Source organism: Diadema antillarum, unplaced genomic scaffold (assembly GCF_040938485.1).
Source record: "Diadema antillarum isolate AM-2024a unplaced genomic scaffold, OU_Dant_1.0 seq00001670_RagTag, whole genome shotgun sequence".
NCBI lineage: Eukaryota > Metazoa > Echinodermata > Echinoidea > Diadematoida > Diadematidae > Diadema > Diadema antillarum.
The window spans coordinates 1-21,491 of record NW_027272367.1 but is presented as its reverse complement, the minus strand read 5'-3'; the positions used below and the strand labels follow the sequence as shown (position 1 = coordinate 21,491).

The following is a 21,491-nucleotide window of genomic DNA, read 5'->3' as shown; positions in this document are numbered from 1 at the left end:
TTTTGTGAGACAATTCCTTTTCTTTTATCTCACTCATCTCATCTTTTATATCAAGAAGGAAAATCAGCAGTGTCAAGCCTAGTCGATACTCACATTTTAGAGGTGAAGAACTTACCCGAGAGATCTGAGATCAGTGAACATGCCATGGCCAGCAATGAACAAAAGAAAAAAATAGGAGTTAGCGTTTATCAGTTCCGTTGAGTTCTCATCAGCGCTAAAAGTGAATGATAAAGGTGGCCACGTGATGCACTTTGGGTCAAAGCATTGACATGACTGAGGAAAGGTAGATAGTTGCTAAGTTTATATCATATAATATATTACATACAACGCGTTATTGGTGCATATGATAGCACACACACACAGGGGCGGATCCAGGAATTCCGTAAAGAGGGGGCGCGTTTACAAAATTAAAGGGGGGCGCACGCACCCCTCCCCCCATTTTTTTTCTTTTTATTTCTTTTGTTTCGACGAAAAATAAAGGAGGGGCGTGCGCCGGTTGCGGTCCTCCCTGGATCCGCCTCTGCACACACACACATACACAATATTCTTAATCTTGACATGGACGTGCAAAATGTATCATCAATAACTTATCATTAGAACTATGGAACACATCACTTCAGAAAAGATGAACACTAAAGCTGATGTATTCTATAAAATCCATTTATTACTACAAAACTTGACCCTTTCCTTGCAATATGCAGGAATAAACCAAAGAGCTGGACAAATAAGTTTCATCTCTTCAACGTGTGCATGAGCTTCACTACACTTCAAGTTCATGACACATACTTTTCAAGCATCTACAGTAATTAAGCACAATGTAAATTTCTTCACCGGGGCGGACTAACTTTAATAGCAATCTTATGTGCATTCTGAGTTGTGTTATCAACTATCTATTGCTTTCATTGATGAAGCACAAAGTGAAGTTTATAGCACACGAATGATTTTTGTTACCAACTCACCTCTTGATCTGCAAATAATCAAGTCTGAGAGATTTTAGACCTGGATCCCGTTTCATAAAGGGTTACGATTGATCTTAGGCTGAATTTATCCAGCCTTAAATTGATACTGCTCATAAGTCTGTTTCATAAACATATTTAAAGCAAAAGTTTATTGAGTGTAACTTTTTTTTCGATGGCATCAATCGAAGATCAATCATTATGAAACGGGCTCCGGGACTTAACAGAGAATGCCAAGGTACATGTATTACAGTGGAAACTCGATATAACGAGATGGTCGGGACCGAGTCGTTTTCCTCGTTATAGCCGATATCTCGTTATATCAGTAGGCATAAAAGAAAGCATAACATAAAGACATTAATTTGCACATGTGGGACTACCCATCATCTTTCAATCAATACTGATAACTTGGTAATGTGTGTGAGGTAATTACTCACCTTTATGGGTAAGAAGATGTTTTTTCGCCAATGAAATCCGATATCAAGAATCTTTTTCTTAACAATTGTAGATGTTTGAATTTGTAAGTCTAAACTGCTTGCGATTGTGTGAAGATCGTCTGTGGATTGGTGTGTGGTTACGGTATGGGTGTGTGTTGTGTGTGGAAAGCTTGAATATGGTCTGCACAATGCTGTGTGTGTGTGTGTGTGTGTGACACATTTTGTATGTACATTATGACTGCGTGTGTGTGAAGATGGGGAATTCCCTACGTAGAAAGCCAATCACAGCATCAGATTGCCTCACACTTGCTAAACGTCATGATGATGTCATGTATACGGCCGTCCAACCACATTTTCTGCATGTATCAGTGCGCCCACACACACACATACACGTACAACATGCGGTGCTAGCTGTAGAGTGAACTGAAGAAAATATGTGTGTACAAGACAGTTTTTGGCGCATCGAGCTTTACAATCTGGGAACATGATAGCACAGGCGAAGTAAAGCTTTACCCGAAGACATTTTGCTTTACCTCGCTATATCAGGTTTGATAGGCTATGTTTTTCTTTGTTTGGAAATCACAAAATGTATCTCGTTATAGCAGTTATTTCGTTATAGCCGATCTCGCTATAAGAGTAGCATTTTACATAGACTTGTGTGGAAGGAAATTTGGGACCGGGAAAATTTCCTCGTAATAACCGATATCTCGTTATAGCAGTGTTCGTTATACCGAGTTTCCCCTGTACTAATAGGCATTGAGCACCCCCCCCCCCCCCCCCCCCCCCCCCACCCACCCCCACCATCACCGTGAACATAACAGTTTTGTCTTAACCGAGGACCAGGCTGTATCCCATCACACAATACATATCATTTTTTTTTCCCCACCAGTTGACACTCTCTTAGGAGCTGACAATAGTCTGTGTCACAAAACCTAGTAATGCATAACTCTCACATTCACAGCATGAGGTGATGAGCCATGTAACGTAATGTGGCATTATACCAAAGGTATGGCAACATCTCTACCAACAAAAGACGGCTAAATCCTGTTGTGCAATAGTTGCCCACTCAATTATTTCCACTTTTTTACCTTGCATCACTGCTATCATAGTAAGGAAATGAAGCCTCAAGAAAATCTACTTGCAGGGATTTCAGTTCTAATTTGTGAAGTCGTCCACCTAGTCCTATCCTGAGTTCTCAAATTCACGTCACCTCTCTTGCTATGCTACTTTACACAGTATGACCTATTAGCACCAAAAGTGACAAAAGGTTGCATGTCCACTTAATTATCACATTACACATAGGTCCTACCTTAAGCAAGAAATACGACGTGCCATAACAGATAACTGCCGCACAGAGAATAGACCAATCAGAAACCATGCACACACATACAGACACAGACACACAAACACACATACATGTATTGCCATAGCTGGCCAATCAGGAGGCTGACTGATCTAACAAACATCCACATACTTCTAGACTTTGTACTTATCAGCAATTCTATCAAACCTTATGATTATAAATAGATTAGCCCTTACTTGTGCTTCTAGTTACTTTATTGTTCCGTTAACAACAATGTTTAAGGGGGTGTCTCACTGTAATCCAATTTGCAAACACTATTCATTGTGGCAACTAGTCGCCAAGAAATTTAGAACTTGTTCAAAATTTCTCTGTGACAAGGAAACCTATCACCCCCCTCAATAATAACTTTCTTTCATTCAAAGAAAAATTACTCCGACAATAAAAACTGTTAATTTGATTGCCAGTGTTTACGAACCCGGATGAAACGTGAGATTTCTTAAGATTTGCTGCGTTCGCAAATATTCGCTGCTCAGTCAGATACCCCGTTAAACCCCTTTTGTGCGAATGAGTGATCTGTGCACGTATTTTTCACACAAAACTATTGACAGGTCATTTATATAGCATACAAAGAGTTAATGAACTCATCACTGCTTCTTTGGTAGCACCATGGAATCTTCTATGTCAGCATACCCTCTGCAACCATTTCAGAATGATATCAAATACACGGAAACCCTGTTAAACCTGCTGGTTGGAAGTAATGTATCCAGTGACCAGGTAATGATAGTCTGTAAAGCGCATTGAAATTCTTAACAACTCTGAAATGCGCTATATAAGAACTAGCTATTAACAAGCTTGCTTACTACGAGGTATCACTTTTAACATGGTTAATTTGGCGGTCCTAATTTTCCATTATTGTACGTAGCTGGTTAAATTCTTACAAGGAGGTACAGGTTAAAACGAGGTAAAATCAGTGGTCCTAGCAGTCTCTTGAAAGAGGGGTTTCCCCTGTTTTGAATTACATTTGACAAGATATGACCTGTGGACACAATCAGACACACAGTCCAACAATTCAACACTGGTATGTACCTTAATGTACCACAATGTACCATACAACACTGGAAACCACAGGAAAGTAAGGTGGAACAAGATCACAAACTGAAGTAACCATGAGGTTGAGTTGAAATGTTGCACATGACGTTCGGATACTAATAAAATCCATACATGAAATCTGATGGACTTTTGGTGGCATTTTCTCACAACAATGTAACCTTAAGCTCGCTAGCCAGCTCCTCATCAACCATTGCTATACATCTGTGAATCGTTCCATGGATGCAGTTTGCACCATCTATACAGCACTCCAGTCAAATGTCTAGGGTATGCACAGTGTACATGGGGGCATCTTGCTGGGCAATGACAAAATATCTAAATGAAGCACCCCTCTAATTGCATCAGTTGGAAGCGTATGCATGAAATAACTGAGGCCTGGTTTGAACATGATGTCAAATAGAGTACTTTACAGCCATTCCAAACAGAACTGCTTCAATACAACTCAGCCTATGCATGGAGTAAACCTGTGTATCATTTGATTCATAATATGAGTGTATACAGAGATATGGACCACTTTCAAGTACATGTATTAACTCGTTGAGGACGAACTGACTTTGCTACAACACACATTTCCCATAGACACTTGCCCAAGTATACTCGGGACTAGTTTTCGACGGGTTAAGACAAATTACAAAGTACATGAAATGAGTACTGTAAAAGTGGATACTTTCGCGCGACTAATTTTTCGCGCTTGGCCGGGTGAGAAGAGTTTCGCGTGTCTTTAATTCCGCGGAATCAAGACATCAACCATTGGAACATGTGGCATGCAAAAATATTCGCGTGCTTTTATTTTCGCGCTAGTTTCTGGTTGCGCGAAATGCGCGAAAATTTCAACACCGCGAAAATTTCCACTTTTACAGTATACCTGCCACATAGAGCTGATTTATCATATGCATGGCATATGTAACCGATACAAATTTTTTAAAAAGGGGGGGGAAAAAAATTGGTCAGTAATGATGAGTGTATCACCTGCATGTCTTCATCTCTCAACCCGTTTGCAAAGATTATAATTGATCCATTATACAATTACAGTTCCTTATAGTGAACTGTCTGGTCGGACATGCAATATTTAAAGACACCATAAGTGTGGTCTCTGTACCATAATTTCCTACAAACAGAACATGGCACAAATCAAGACAAATCTCACAATACAATACAGTCATATACATACATGACTTTGGTCTCATATAAACTGAACTTGAGCTCACGTTAACACATGGTGTCATAAATTATCACTATTCCAGCTACAAATGAAAATGAATACAAACATATACATTATTCACATAAACTTCACTACCATTCACCCACTGAATATAGAATCAATTCATCACACAGCAGCACCATATACATACTTGGTCTTTGACATAGTTTTACCCAAGTCATTTAGTTACTGGTAAAGACTGGCATGCAGCCTTCCATGGCTAATTATAAGTTAAGTCAGTGAAAACAGTGTTGGTAAAGAGTAAATTGTATTGAAGTCTGTGGTCTTGTGATTGACAATCTAGACCAGGCAAGGAACAGCACTGTTTCTTTAAAGATAGGTCATCCCTTTTGCATGCAAATTTGTTAAAATTTGGTGAGAACACCTAGGTATTGAAGAAAACACTATTTGGAAACCTCTTGTAAATTTTGAACTCAAGAGGGTCTTTATTTGTTGAGTGAAATTGACTGTTAAGATTCGAATAATTATTTCGTACTACGAAAAAATTACAAATCTAAACTACTAGTCTAGTTTTACAGACCTGCGTGATGCACTTAGTTGTACGTATAGTTCATGTAAGTGGTGTGTTGTTATTTGCCATCAGTAGCAAAGTAAAAGAAGCTAGTGGATTCTTCCTTTATGACAGCTTTCACATGCATATCTTTTGTTCCAAGTATAAGTATCATAATTACAACCACAGGAGGATTAGTATATGCAGCTGTGCCTCGTACACAGAATACATTACGGTGAGCATTTGGTGCATTACTTGAATTTTAATGGCTAACAACCTTCAAATATCACAGAAATGTTATAGCTTTACCATAGCCTTGTCATTCTGGTGGAATATATCATGTTCTGTGCTATTTGGGAAGGAAGGCAAAAGGGATGGCCCATCTTTAATACAGATATACCCAGTGTGAATATTTATTTCTGTGTGAACACTGCCAACAGCACTCTACTCATGAGTGACTGATGTCACTAAAACTACCATGGTCATCCTTTCTTGTATGGAGACAACTCAGAATGGCAAGGTTTTTATGATCAGGAAATTCATTATATAATTCATGACAGTATGCATTTTGTTATAATTATCCTCAGTGTAATACGAAAAAAAAAGAGAGGAATTTCTTCAGTTAATATATGGGGAGAAGAGAATTTCGTTACATGGGTAATTGCATGAATAAGGTACCCAACTTGTGACATGCTTATTTTAACAATGAAATCAGAAAACAGCATTTTGTAGATCACACATTGTAGGTTTAAAAAAAAAAATCATATTTAGTAAGTCCCTTCAAAAGTGAGTGAAAGCAAACATTCTAAACTAAACATTAAGCAAGTCAGCATACAAAATAGCAGTGTATGGGAACAAAACATGGTTCCTCGTATAAGCGCGGTGTCTCGTTTACACGAGGAACCATGGTAATCATGATTCAAATTTTAGAGCATTCTTGCTGTGTAAATGCAAACTGGAATCACGGAGGGCGATTTGAATCGTACAGTTATTCCAATTGTGTTTCAAATAACGGTCTGGAGGTGTTTTCTAATCACGATTTGCCAGAATTAGCGAACCATAAAGTCATGTGAACGGATTGACCTCCAGATCTTGTTTTTGGTGGGGAGGAGCTTATGGTGACCTTTCAAGTTTCAACCACTTCTGCCGAAAAAAACATACTCCTCAAGTGCTCGGACTGCAGTCAATGCGTGGGCTACTTACCACTAAAGAATGATCGATGGGAACTTGGAAAGAAGCCAGACCTCCCCTCCTCACTCTGAAATTCAAAAACTACAGAATCTGCGAAGCCTTCCTCAGTCGTGTGAATGGATGATGACTAAAATCGTAATTCCAATCATGTTTGTAATTCAGCGTTACAATTACGTTTCTTGATAAGTATAAAAATGAATGGATTTCACACCCTTGAAGTTCTTAAGAATCGCCATGACCTAACTTAAACGTTGAGAAATCTTCTTGTCACACTGTACCTACAACATCAATCACAATAGCAATTTACCCAAGGACTATGGTACTGCTGCTACTTCTCTGAGCTGGACACAAAAACTCACGAGAAGGTGAACAAGCAACGAGTGCCTTCACGATGAGCACAAAGCAGATAATGCTGTCTTCATTTTACTGCTAGTTATTGCATTACTTTCCAAGATTCTTCCCGCTATCCTTTATCGGGAGATAATGTCTACCACGCGATGTGTTGTGTATCGTTCCGTCCCAGCTAACAGACAGATATCTACCACCCTGTGAATCTTCTCCACTGAGAAGCCTGTTGGTTAAAGTCACCACCTTTGTGCACAAGTTTGCAGAAATTGCCCTCTTCTAGATATCACACTGGACCTATACTTTGCAAGGTACAATGTTACATAACACATATTTGTTTGCTTGATGTATAAAACAAAATGTGCACTAAGCCTCTTTAATATGCCACCTTGACAAAAGCTAAAAAAGAAGTTAACAATAAAACTGTACATAGCATACTGTATGAGGTCTGCAGTGGCAAGAGAATGTGAGCCTAACACTATCAGGAATAACTCTGCATTAGAAATGCTGACACCACTCAACTACCAACTACAGCATTTCTCCATATATCTTTCCACCACCGTGGTGAAATAAATAAGCTGGATGGTTTAGGTTTGTATTTACAAGTCCATGCAGGCCGGGCACCAAAGCCTATGCTAAAGAGTCCATCTCTAGACGTATAACTAGAGCTAGTCTTGGAATCTAGCCCTGAGATGTGTCAAATAATCGATGGGTTCGCTCCATTCTCCCACTCTGCCTCAAATGTTGGCCATTTTGTTCGCAGGCAGGACTTGAGGGGCGTGGCTTCAGTCAGGATGTCAATCTCTCCAGGATTGGGGGCAGAGCCTCTTCCTTTCAGGAACATCACCTGCAGGTATACCATTCCTAAAATAATCATCCATATTCTTCCTCCCAAATTTTACCATCATTCTTTCCATCATTCATGTCTGGTACTGACAAATGGTCGGTAAAATAAATGCTAACCACTGACATGAGTTGGTGCTGAATCATTTTGCATTGCTACACATAGTATCATGGTTTTTGATAAACATAATGATAAACATAGCATGACAAACATTTTCTTTCCTACACTGTATGCCAAACAATAACTTTAGTGGTATTTATGTAAGCCAATTCTGTTAGAGTAAATCTGTTATTTTCTAAGCACATCATTTATTACTTTTGTCTAAAATTTCACTATAAAGTTTGTAAACACATGGCTTTGCATGGAAGAAGTGTTCATATGAGTATATGAAGCATACGGATTTCACATACTAGACATAACATTTCCGAGTAGATCTTCAAATGCTTGGAAGAAAAGCCATGGTAGGATTCAAATATCAATTCTGGAGAACCATGGTTATGATTCTTAATCTCTAACCAGAGGAAAGGAGACATTCAACCACTGAAAGAATAAATCAACAAAATCAGAAAATGGGATTAGAGTGGTAAGAATGGTGAGTCAGGGAGATGAGAGGTCATTGGGAAGACCACTACGAGAGAAGACAAATACTGACCATAAAGACAGAAGACAAATACTGACCTTTCCATTTGGACATGAGCGTCTTAATCCATTGTAGTGATAGACTGTGAAGTGCTCTGGTAGTAACCTATCCGGCTGCAAAGGTAACATGATATAACAGCTCTATTAATTCTTGCAACTCAGTACATTGGATATCACTCCACACTATTAAAATCGAAATGTAAGACAAGAAATGACAATGATCAATTGTATATTCATTGTAATTTTAAGTTCATAGACACCCATTAAACTTGTATTATTAAATGGCTTGTAAGTTATACAGAGCGGTGCAAACTAAATATGCTACTCTGGGTGACTACTGTAAAAGTGGATATTTTCGTACGAGTAATTTCCACACTTGGCTGGGTAAGATGAGTTCCACATGTTTTTAATTCTGTGGAAACATAAAATTAACTAATTAAACACATGGCAAGCAAAAATATCCACATGCTTTTATTTTTGTCTACTTTCTGGTTGCGTGCACTGCACAATCATTTCAACACTGCAAAAAGTTCCACTTACAGTAAGTCCATAGTACTTTTACTACTGACAGTAAGTTAGACTACAATGCACAATTTCAGATTAGAAAAAACCACAACTACCATTTGAATGTCTATTCATTTTCAAAGAGTTTGGAACTAGGCAAAAGGTCTGAAGATATTTTGAGATGTTATGCAGCTGAAATGATACTAGACATGTTTCTGAATCTATCTTGACTCAATAATGGGAAAGGGGAAGTATCCCAGGAAGAAGAAATCTTACCTCATCAGGGAAGAACTCAGCCATGAAAGCATTCTGCAGTATGATACCACACTTCTCAGGATCCAAACGTTGTGCCATGAAGTCCACACTGTCAAATATGATAACATGGGAATGAATGGCATTGGGTTTGGTCCAAGATGATTGCCAGGGTATTGACAGTAATTAAATGAATGATTTGATCAAAAACAACAAATTGCAAATGGAGGGTTCAGACTGCACAAAATCAACAGATCACAGGCCTGTTTACATCTCTGGCATGGCATGTGTCAAGCACTAGTATACAAATGATGCAGAGGTCTGAATGTGTCAGAATGAAGTGTGTGCATGGTAACTATGTTACATATTACACATTTCAGGTTTCTATCATGAGTGATTGCAATGACTGTTTGATATTGTACTTGCAGCCAGTACTCATGCACGGCTGTCGACATATCAGAATGCAGAATTTTCTCAAACCATTTTATAATTCATGTCACTGTCCAAACTTGCCCACTTCTTGTCTACAAGTTGCGTTATTGTCAATGATTTATCCTTGTACTCTGGCACGAGACATTCATACATACTCATGGCCTCTGGAACAAAGTCAACCTTACAGGGCTTTACCACAGAAACATAGATATGATAACTTATCTCATAATGATGGTGAATTCTGTAATCTGATTAGTCAGTGGACGGCATAATATATCCCATTTTTTGTGAACAAGTTCATTGCCCCTGTTATATGTGACCCTGCACCTCGAAACAAACAAAAAGTCGCAAGACATGAATTTTTAGTTAAGACCATATTCTGAAAGAGCAGACTTTAAGCTTTAAAATGATGTATAACTGAAATCAAATGGACTCTCCTAACCTATCTAAATATTGGAAAGAAAACACAAACTCAGGAAATGTGTGAACTGAGAAAAGAGGCTCTGAAGTACAGTGTCTATTCAAGCGCTTAATCTTTTACCAAACCGTGCTAGCTGTGCGATGAATGGGACAAAAAACAGGAAGTAATACACCAGGGTAACAACAATGAAGAGATTATCAGATTACACTGAAATTAAGCATGCCTCATTAACATATTCTGTCCATAATTAATGCCAACTTTCAAAGCAGTAGTCCTATCCTTTCAAAAGTTATTAGAGTTGAAAGTGAAGAGTGTGGACAAGGTTTTTCAGAAATGAAAAAGGGATTCTAAAGACACACCTAATCACACTATTCTACCAAAAAATGTTCGAGATAAACTGCTAAAAAAAACACTTTCCTGCCGGTTTGATGATACCAAATTTTAGCATAATGTAAGAAAAGACCCGCTCTTTCAAAAAGTATGAAAAAGTCGAGTTCGGCTAGGTTGACGCATTTCACTTATTTTCAGTCCTCACCCAAAATCAGTGTGTGCGACTTTATGTTCGTTTTGAGGTGCACGGTCACATATATTGTATTTTACATTGTTCATTTATGCACACTTGAGCTGTTTTCAATCTACTCCTAGCTCGCAGCACTGTAGAAAGAAAGACAATTAAGCAGAATTGGTGTGGAGACCAAAATTTCTGAAATACAAATTAGGGGTCTATGTTTTCATTGAAAATTTACTCATGAGATGATGCTGAAAGATAAAGTCATTGCCCCCAACAGTTGTCCTGAAATATGGAAAAATATGCATGGTCTGGTGCCATATTCCATTCCACCTTTGGCCTCACTGAATATGGCATCAGATGGTAGATATATTCCGTGAACATGCAGGGGGTAACTAATAACAGAGGGTGCACAGTTATATCTAGAGAAGCACTCTGAGAGCGCAGACCTCCGCCAAGCAGCTATTTCCACCACTGATCTTGTTCTTCCATAAAGATCAGTGATTTCCACCCATATGGATGTTGTATGCCTGCTGAAAGTCGCCCAATTTAGCAATATAGAAGCCTTTTGTTACGTCATCAACTTCAAGCTGTGTGGCGCGCCTCGCCTTAGTAAACACTAGAGCACGCACCTTAGTGCGTATATGAAAACCTCAAAAATACGCAGCCTGAACTCCCAAGTTCATTGACCCTACCTGCCAAAATATCAAAAATCCTTCATAAAATCCAAAAAAAAAAAAAAAAAATCCTGGATCACTACCAAAATTTAATCATCTGTTACTTATGTCATTCTCAACCGTTTCTGTAAGTTTTATTAATCTGTTCAAAACTTTTTGAGTTATTTTGCTACGGACAAACAAACAAACGGTAATGAAAACATAACCTCCTTCCATGGCGGAGGTACTGTAACTACAGAGTACAATGTAGTAGAACTGTTCGAATGGATGTGACTGTACTGTAATGGCACCATAGCACATTACAAGATTAACACAGCCCACGGGGTTTGGCTGACTTCAGCTGACTTACTACTCCTGAACAGCTACAAGTTCCAAAGCCTCCAGGACAGTTTGCAGCATAGCACACTGGATGAACCCACTGCCTTCTGTGTCATACTCACTGAACACTCTTCTAGCTTTCTCCCACTTAGACTCAGGAGCGACCAGCGCTACTTCCTATCAAAGAAGCAAAACAATGATTGTACTCTCTTCATCAATAGGGTAACTTCAAACTTCTTGCAGTCAAAGGTCAATGAACAATACAGTAATGATGATCAGCTATCTGGGCCCTGTTGCATGAAACTATGGATTGGTACGCATGTAACTTTAAACTTAATGGTAACTCTGCCATAGCAACACTATTTCATAGCCAATTAAAGCAAAGGAGAAACTGATGGCTACCATCGCAAATGGCAAACCAAGCAGCTAAAGTTTCATATGCTCAGCATGAGCATGAAAGTGAGCAGCTTCAGTCTCCCAGCAATGCCATCAGTTATGATGTTACGCATATTAAAGGGGCATTCCGGACGATTTTCATAATTTCACATTATGTAGTACATAAATCGACAGCTCCATGTATAGATTCGTGGAATCTATTGTGGTCCCTGAGCAGAGAAACCAATAAATTGAAAATCTTAAACAAATTACACTGAGCAGTGTCGATGACATGAGAGCCTCATATATTTCAGAAATGTAGAATTGTAATTCCATTACAATACCGCTTGCTCAACAAGTTCACCTGTGAAAAATCTATGCATGCCTTCTTCTTTTGTTCTGCTTCCTTGAGCCCCAACTCACACATTCTTATGGTGAGGCTGCGATGTCATCATCCTTGCTCATTGCAATTTGTTATAGATTTTAAAAACATTCTCATTCCTCATCCCCATCACTATAAATTCTGAAACTCTGTACTCAGTTTATCTAATTTATAGTTGTTCAAGTGTAAAAATCTGAAAATCATCCAGAAGTCCCCTTTAAACAGATTTCTAGTCATAAACGACGGCTCCACTACAAACATTAGGTTTTCATTTTTGTGTGCTTTTGTTGTTGGTATTTTTTTTTTTTGCCTTCTTGAATTTCAGACCTTGATATCAAAGACATGAAGTGTGATATGAGTGAAAGGAAATATTATGATTTACTGCAAATTTGGAATATTTCAGAGTGGAAATTTTGCATGATACAATATACCGTGAAAAATAATAGGAAATATTTTGCTAAATTTACTCATTTTGTCCACACGATTCAAATTAATGTGATGCACTGACAGTAAGCAAAATGAAAAAAAAAAAAAATTAAAAAATGCCGTATGTGATCATCCACTAAATATTCTATGAAGACTCCACTCTAAAAGGATCCTCTTATCCTCATAGAATCACTAGAAGTACATCAGTTCATTCTAGCAGTAAAATTAGTTTTTTCTCCATCTTACCTGAGAGAAGAAGACAGTGAGATGAGTTTCACTGCCAAGAATCCAAATTGGAGTACTTGGACTTTTCAGGAAAGTACCAACCTGAGAGTCAATAGGGAGAGAAAACAGCATTTTTAAGGGTACCCAATTCTTATCTGATTTACTGAAATACAATGTCACATGCAATATTCATTATAGGCACAATATTGTTACAATTGCAATTTCCATTATTATTACAACTTTCTAATCTGCATTTAGATAATTATTTCTACATTATTGCCAAAAAAAAAAAGGCAATGATTTGGGAATTTTGCCATGAAAATCATGGCTCACTAATTGTTATCTCCACACAATCTTCTTATGTCCATCAAGTACATGTATTCTGTCTTTGAGAATCTGAAGATGGGATCAAGACTGCTAACTTTTAAATTCTAAACTTAAAGTTTAAATTAGTCCTGGGAAATCCTGAGATTCTTACAGTTGCCCCATTACTCTTAATTTTCATCTTATCTAATAGACACAAGGTTAAGTGTTTTTATGCTTTTCTCAGTCTAATGTCAAGATCGAAATCACAACAATATATCAACAATAAAAAGCACACCCACTCTAAAAAGTCACATTATGATGTCAAGAAATTGAAGGATCATAATTATCTGCAAATTTGATAACTGTTCCTATTTTTTACATTCATTATTAGTCCTTCAATTCAGGCAGTGCATGGGGTCCTTGGATTTATTGTCAAATTATGTCACATCCAAAAAAAATATAAGTCATTCTCTCCAAACACATATTTTATCCCTAAAACTCTCCAAATGGGACTATAAGTTATACATGTATATAGCCATAAAAAGAACAGAAAGACACAGTAATTTGCTTTCACACATTGATATGTCCCTAATAGTTTATGAAGCTCACATGTAAAAGATTTCAAATGCTTACAATGTATATGTCTACTGGAAGTGAAACTCAGGTAATATGGAAAGGAAGCCTAGTTTGAACTCATTTGACACACTTTCCAATATAGTTTTACTCTACGAAAGACATGAAGGTGTAGAAAACACTTCATTCATCTATAATAAAGTTTTTAATATGTAACCCATTTGGCACTTCCAAAGTTTCAGTTTCACAACCTGCACCTCAATTTTAAAATGACTGTCTGGCACATGTAATGGACAGTGTTTAAACTTCCTGATTCCAGGAGTAGAAGTATCACATATCTGTTAGCCAGTACTTTGCTCTACTATAAAGTACACAACATAACTAGAACAAATCAGCACATGAAGTTGATGGCTTCCTTCTCAAAGACAAGTTTATCAAAGACTTGGGGAGTTTACAAAAGTCTGCTGTACACACAGCGCACAAAATACTTGAAAGACTTCGGTAAATACAGTCACATTGAATTTACACTTCAATCTTGCGATATGAGAGCACACATTTCACTGCCTAAGTTTTGTCCGTTTATCATAAATTTCTACATAATATCCTATAGAAATGACAGATGATCAATGCATGAGATGATAGTACACGTAATTATTGCGAGTTCATGTTATGCCAGGGCCATAAGGCTATATGACAGGATTATATCACTGGCTATTAAAGAATTTGCAGAGTACTTATCACCCACTCTGGGTTAGGATCAGGTTTTCAACCTTTAACTGCATAATCAGTATCACTGCTTATTGTTCCCTGAATTAAATGATAATACGACAATAGATATATGAATTAAAGACAGAAAGAAGAAAAGATATAAACGCTGCACAAAAATTTTTTATTCAGTGAGTCTTAAACCTTACGCACAAAAAAGGGGATGTGACAAACAGATGTAAGAGGTTGGTAACTCACCTCACAGTATTTGAGATTCTCCAAGATAGTAAGAAAGCCAACTGTGGATTGCCTGGAGATACCCTTCATTTCTGGTACAGGAAAACAACAGTAACAACAAAACAAATTCTTTAGTTCAAACATACAACATACACTTGTCAGTTACAAAATGCATTTTAATTTGTACAGTGTATACATTACTATTTCAGGACCACAGTATAGAGACCAATTTCCGATGCCATTGCAACGCAGTGATCAAAAATGATTCTAGTGGTAATGAATTCACCATTATGTGTTTGGATCCTCTCAAACATTGCAAACACTTCTAGAAATGCAAGAAACAAACCACATAAAGGAAGCCAGCATGCATGTAAATCAAGATATTTTCTACATCTAGGGTTTGATAAATCTATTGTGTATGATTTCACTTTTGTTCAGTCCCCATAATGTGAAATCTCCAGTTAACAAACACAATTCAAAATTTGTCTGATGTTGGGCTCTGGCTAACGTTGGCATTTCAGAATTGTTGAAACAAGTCTACATACACTGTACCTTCTCGAGAATGCAAAGAGGTAAAAGCAAAAGCAATGTAAAGAAAAAACAACAACTAAAAATGTAGCAGGAACACACTGAAGACCACGTTTATATAAAGTGCACTTGCACAAACACAGATAGCTGTAACAGAATAGTACCTGCCCTGTTTGTTGGTGATAATATCCTTTTCTTTTTTCTATGATAATGAGAAAGCGTATTTTTGGTCTTAATTTTACTGGTAACCTTTGAAAACTTGCCTTATGCTTTATAAATGAAGAATCTATCTACAGATGATACCATGGCAAATTTTGCTCTTGATTTGATCAAGACAAACTTAACCTAAACATCAAATACAACCTGTGCAAGTCTAGATTAATTCTCTGCGAGATACCAGAGCCTCGATACTTAAATTTTGAAAATATTTATTGTGTCATATTTCCTGATGACAATAAGATATAATCATGCTATTCTAACATTACATTCCTGCTTGAATTTCTTAGTCCACGTGTTCTTTATCACATCTTTTTTTTCTGTCTTGGCTTTTCTCTTTTTTCAAGCAACATTATTAGACAAATAGAATATCTTATCATGGAATCTCTACAGATCATGACAAGATAGAAAATTAGAACATCAGAATTGTGTGACGTGACTTACGTAGACCAGCTACATCCTTCTCGTGGTCAAAGACATGTGACACAGCTCGGCCAGTTACCATCAAGTTTATCAGACATTGGCTGTGAAAGAGATCAACAGAGTACATAGTATACCACATTAATATTCATAGATTTACAGAGTTTCTTCTCTGTTCCAGTACCATCATAATGACAATGAAATATAAATTTGTATTGTCTGTAGTCTTAGGCTCTATGTGGTCTTTACCAACCACCATATAAATGATAGCAATCACAAACTTTTAATATAAAAACAATAACAATATGATATCAGGTTATCAACTTCATAAACTCATTATGTCCACAAACGGCAAAGCAATGGTTATCTTTACAATTATCATAACACACCTCAATTCTGGGTAAGAAATTAGCTCAAAAATAAAAGCATGCAATTTCATTTTTGCTTGTTCTACATAACTACTGTTTTATTTCTTGATTCAGCAGAATTTTAACGTAAAATTTATCTAACCCAGCTGAGCACGAAAAATTACTCTCGCAAAAACGTCCCCTTTTACAGTATCAATTCTGGGCTCTAAAAATATGAAATCAAAGGTAATACAGGAATATACCAAGCAGAATAGAGTACTCAGGAAGTTTCAAATTCTGATTAATGGTTGATCTCAACCAACTTATGCAATATGGCATTGGTGTTAGTACTGTACTCACTTTCCATGGCCGTATATTCCGTCAATCAGCGGCTCTGTGGGGTCCTCCACTTCCTCACGAATCACCTCAAGTCCCTGTGAAATAAATATGAAGACAGAGTCGAGGGTATGATCGTATTACACCTCTTACACAGAACTACATAATTTAGACTCTCATCTACTGTGTGGTGTTTTTTTCTTCTCATTCTTCTCTATCTTTGACACCCTATCATCAATTTTGTTTATATTTGGACATTCACATAGTAATGACTAATGTAGAGGTTGGATTTTCCATAAAATTTGAATTCATTACGGTGAGAAAACAATATAATTACTATATATATCAGTACTATGACATCGCATAAATAAAAGACATCAATCTAAGTCTTTGCCTGAGAAAGAAATTCCTGGAAGATCAATCTGGATGCCCATATCTTGTTAATCTTGTCATCTTTATCTTGCCATGTTCTCATTAATGTACAGTTGCAATATCGTGTATATCTCGGAAGAAATTATGACTTATTGCTCTTAGGGTGACAAGACCTCGTACCTCAAATAGCACATATTCAAAAACCTCTTTACTCAATTTTGAACATATAATTAATGACTTAAGTTTAAAAACATTACAAATACTAGTGTAATCGTGAACAATATTTCTACATTACTTGACATAAAGATTGATGGTATTTTGGATAAGGTAATGAAAACATAAAACTTTTTTCATTTTCAAGGAAATTTATGACTTTTGATATACAGTACTGTAAAAGTGGTTGTTCTTGCATGAGTAATTTTTCACACTTGGCTGGTAAGATGAGGTTCACCTGTTCTTAATTCCGCGGAATCAAGACATCGACAACAGAAACACATGGCATGCAAAAATATTCGCCTGCTTTTATTTTCATGCTAGCTTCTGATTGCGCGAAATGCGCAAAAATTTCAACACCGCAAAAAAATTTCCACTTTCACAGTACCAGGTCTTGTCACCCCTGGAAAGTTATTACTACATCACCGCACTCTCCTACCTTTGTCAGTAGGACTGAATAGAGGAATAAAAGAATTCCTCCGTCTCCAACAAACATATGATATGTTGTCATCAGTGCTCCTTTCAGCTCATCCTCCGACCGATAGGTTTGTATCCTGGAGGAGAATGAAAGATGTCATTTCAGTAGTGTGAACAGGACACCAACAAGAGCATATACGGGATCAACATCACCAAAAAGGTAAATTGCAAAGCAATGTACATGTTGTAACAATTTGGTGAGGAATATCACAAGAGAGCAAGAACTACTCAAAGGAATGAAAATTTGCAAATTCTACCAATCTCCTTCAACTTCTGCCAACAACTGGCATCTATTCTATCATAAACACAGAACACATTACAGATTGAACAACTAGTAGGCTCAAGAATTAGTGTTAACACTTGACAATGAAATGACATAGCAAAGAAAACAAAAGCCCTACTCCTCCTGAATACATTTCAAAGTGTTCCTAAATGTACTCATTCGATACACTTTAACTTCTTCAAAGTGAACTATATGTATCTGTTCTCTTTTTTTTTTTTTCAAATTAGTGAATCAAATCATACCAAGATTGATATATCTAAACTTCATTTCTCAGTGAACTTTATAACCTGTAAGAGGAGCGTTTCAAGGACATGACTGTGGAAAAAGTTATACACACTGTTTTTGACACAGTCCTCACACTTCAAATACAGTGGTCCTATGATGATGTGAGAAGAGAATAGCACACCTGAGATTACGGTGAAAGGTAACATGGGACGGCTCTCCATCAGACGTTCCTGCAACATTCTCAATGGTCAGTTCCTGCTTGTCCTCCAGGAGGACCAAGACATAGCTCCCACTGGACACAGCACAGATGACCTCTAGCATGGCACACAGCAATAAGTGCTTCCTCTGGTCACCTAACACAGGAAATAAGACAGTCCTGTGAATGTCGTTGTTGCACCGGTGTCCATCCCAATTTGGCTTCATGGACAAGCTGCTACTGTACTGGCATTACATCTTCAATGTTCAAGGTTGCCCTCTTCAATGGGCACTTAAAATTTCTCAAAATAGCACCTTATGATATCACTTGACAAGTGACCGTTAAAATACAGTGTATACTTACAATGTGTAAACCACTGAATTCCTTTATATTCTGGGAAATATTGTACATACACAGTGTATTTGAATGTCATCCCAAAAAGTTTTTACTGAGAATGCCAGATTTTTATCCTGCATCAACTACTGACTTTTGATATCCATGCTTTTCTGTTGCATAAGTTTTCTAATGCATTTTCACCTCTTACATTTTTACACTTGACATTTTTACCTCTAGATTTTTACTTGGCACCCCACTGATATAGTGCATACTGTGTGAAATCTGCCACTGTAGATTTTAGCATTCTACTCACACACTATAAACTACTCTTGCATCCCAGTGTCTTACACTTTAATTTTACATTGATCAGCAAGTCTTTCTTTATCAAACACCATAATATACCTGGTACCATATATATTTTGCAAATTGAGACTTTCAAGACAATTTTGCAAGTAAGTCAGTTGGCGAAATTCACAATCAAGAACCAAACCGCGGGAATGAGAAAGAAGTAAGTTTATCTCATTTTAGGAGAAAATTAGCCATTTCTACCATAGAGATGATATGCAATGCATTTGTATTCTGGAAGGCAATATTTTCTCAAGTTGTATGGTGGACTAGTATGGACCTGTTGTCATGGATACCCACCCTGCGTCTGTCTCCAGGCTTCTGGATCGTCTGTCTGTGTATCACGGCTAAAGAGGAGATTTTTGATGAGGAAGGCTTGGAGTGGGGCAATGATGGCACACGGTCCTCCCTCATATTGCAGCAGGGCCGTCGGCTCATCTTCACTGAATACAAAACCTGCATTTTACAGCCACATCATTGGAGGAAAAGGGGCATGAGAATGATGTAGCCGTAGGCCTACCTACACATGATGCTACATCTTTTTAATTTTGTACGCTCTGTTAGTTTTATCTATAATTCATGCTCAAGTCAAAGGGCAACACAGAATCATGACTGAAATTTAGATTACATCTGTAATGACTAATGACTTTAATGTAAGTTAGACCTTGAACCCCTGGGCGCTCCTTGTACTTAGTTCAGTTAGACCCCATTTACACAAACGACTGACGCCGGTGTGAAGACGGCCTCACGCCGCCTCGAACGTAAGTGAAACACACAAGTAGACTGACGGCGGCTTGAGGCCGCCCCAGTTTCGGTCCACCTCTTTGGAGGTGGTTTGAGGTCGGCTTCAAGGCGGCCTCACGCCGCCTTCACGTATGTGTAGACACAAAGCGGACTGACGCTGGTTTTCGAGAGTCACGTGATCATCATGGGCTTGTGCAATACCAATAGTACAGATACGTCATCGTTCATGAATTTGTTGACCTTGGTATTGCGCGTCAGAAATCTGAATGCCGAATGACCAACTTGAATGAAATCTCAGTCGATTTTGCTCGATGAGCTCCTTCACATCATCAAACTTCATAGCTATGAAGAAGACGCGTCCGTAACAGGAGAACAGATAAGTGAAAAGTGCTAAAATATCATATTAGTGGCGAAATCGCATAGAATGAAAATCACAGCACGACACAGGATTTGAGATTGAACACGATTAAAGCGCGAAAAGAAATAAATCATTGTGTAAATGAAGAGTGCCCCAACGTCAGACTCATGAAAGTCTCGCCACGCAGACCAGCCAAGCCGCCATATGTGTAAACGGGGGTAGTCAAGCTGACTTCAAGGCAGCGTACAGCCGACATTTCTGCTATGTGTAAACACACACTTTCAAAAATTTTTTGAGGCGGCTTGACGCTGGTAATGCACTGGTATGGGGACAACTCGATAAAGCCGACCCACGTGTAAATAGGCCTAGTTAGGGTCTTAAGACGTCTATACTGACTGACTGTCTGTGGCCCGAACGCAAAGCATTCAGGCTGATCGCAGTTAAGTTAGACCTAGGCTAGCTATAGGCCCTAACGACTAAATACTTATATAATTATAATCAAAGTGTACTAGACCTAGCTCTATATGTATAAACAATTAAATTAACGTTAGAAATAGAGACCGATGTAGCCGTAACTAATTGTTAGAGGTCGAACAAGTTTAGACTCTACCTGACAACTGATGTTAGAATATTCCTAGTCTAACCGGCTGACTTAGTTTCATTCTCCAACAACACATCGTTAGTTTGAACATAGAGTTCCAATCTCTATCACTTAAAACATATGCATGCACTAATTTACATTTAGATCTAACGTGTTAATTCTAATGATATTATCTGGCGTTACCGACAGCGTTACCTTGCGACCATCGCGCCGAAAACATCTTCTTTCAGCTCGCAGCCCCATGTCATTTTCCTCACTTCTTCCACAGGATTCGGTACAGATGAACCTCCATGTTCTTCTGTTTCTTGTAAACTCGTGGACGCCATGGCTGAAGAACTAAGTAAGAGACTAAAGTGAAGACAGTGCCACTATTGCCGATCGAAAATCCATTTCACTTGATCTACTGAATTTGGAGGCAATGCATGGATGTATGCATGGGACTACGCGTTGTAACTACAACTTCCAAAGCGAGCTCACATACAATATGCATAGATATCGTCACTGCAAAGAATACGGACCGTGTTCGTTCAACATAATGCACGCAACATTTGCCTTCTGGAAAAAAACGGTCTACAGATGGCGCAATAACACTTTCCTTTCTCTAGATCTCTCCGTAGCG

General features: G+C 37.9%; 1 protein-coding gene across 1 annotated transcript; it reads right to left on the bottom strand.

The window, feature by feature from the left end:
- Nucleotides 1-7,429: 7,429 nt before the first annotated feature.
- LOC139711554 (ubiquitin carboxyl-terminal hydrolase MINDY-3-like) lies at nt 7,430-21,316 on the bottom strand. Its single transcript, XM_071623428.1, is given in 13 exon segments — nt 7,430-7,898; nt 8,574-8,648; nt 9,315-9,402; nt 11,678-11,823; nt 13,076-13,156; nt 14,897-14,967; nt 16,064-16,143; nt 16,747-16,820; nt 17,747-17,861; nt 18,474-18,645; nt 19,470-19,625; nt 21,068-21,083; nt 21,085-21,316. Coding segments are annotated over 13 exon segments (1,338 nt in total). The 5' UTR covers nt 21,199-21,316; the 3' UTR covers nt 7,430-7,748.
- Between the last annotated feature and the right edge of the window lie 175 nt (nt 21,317-21,491).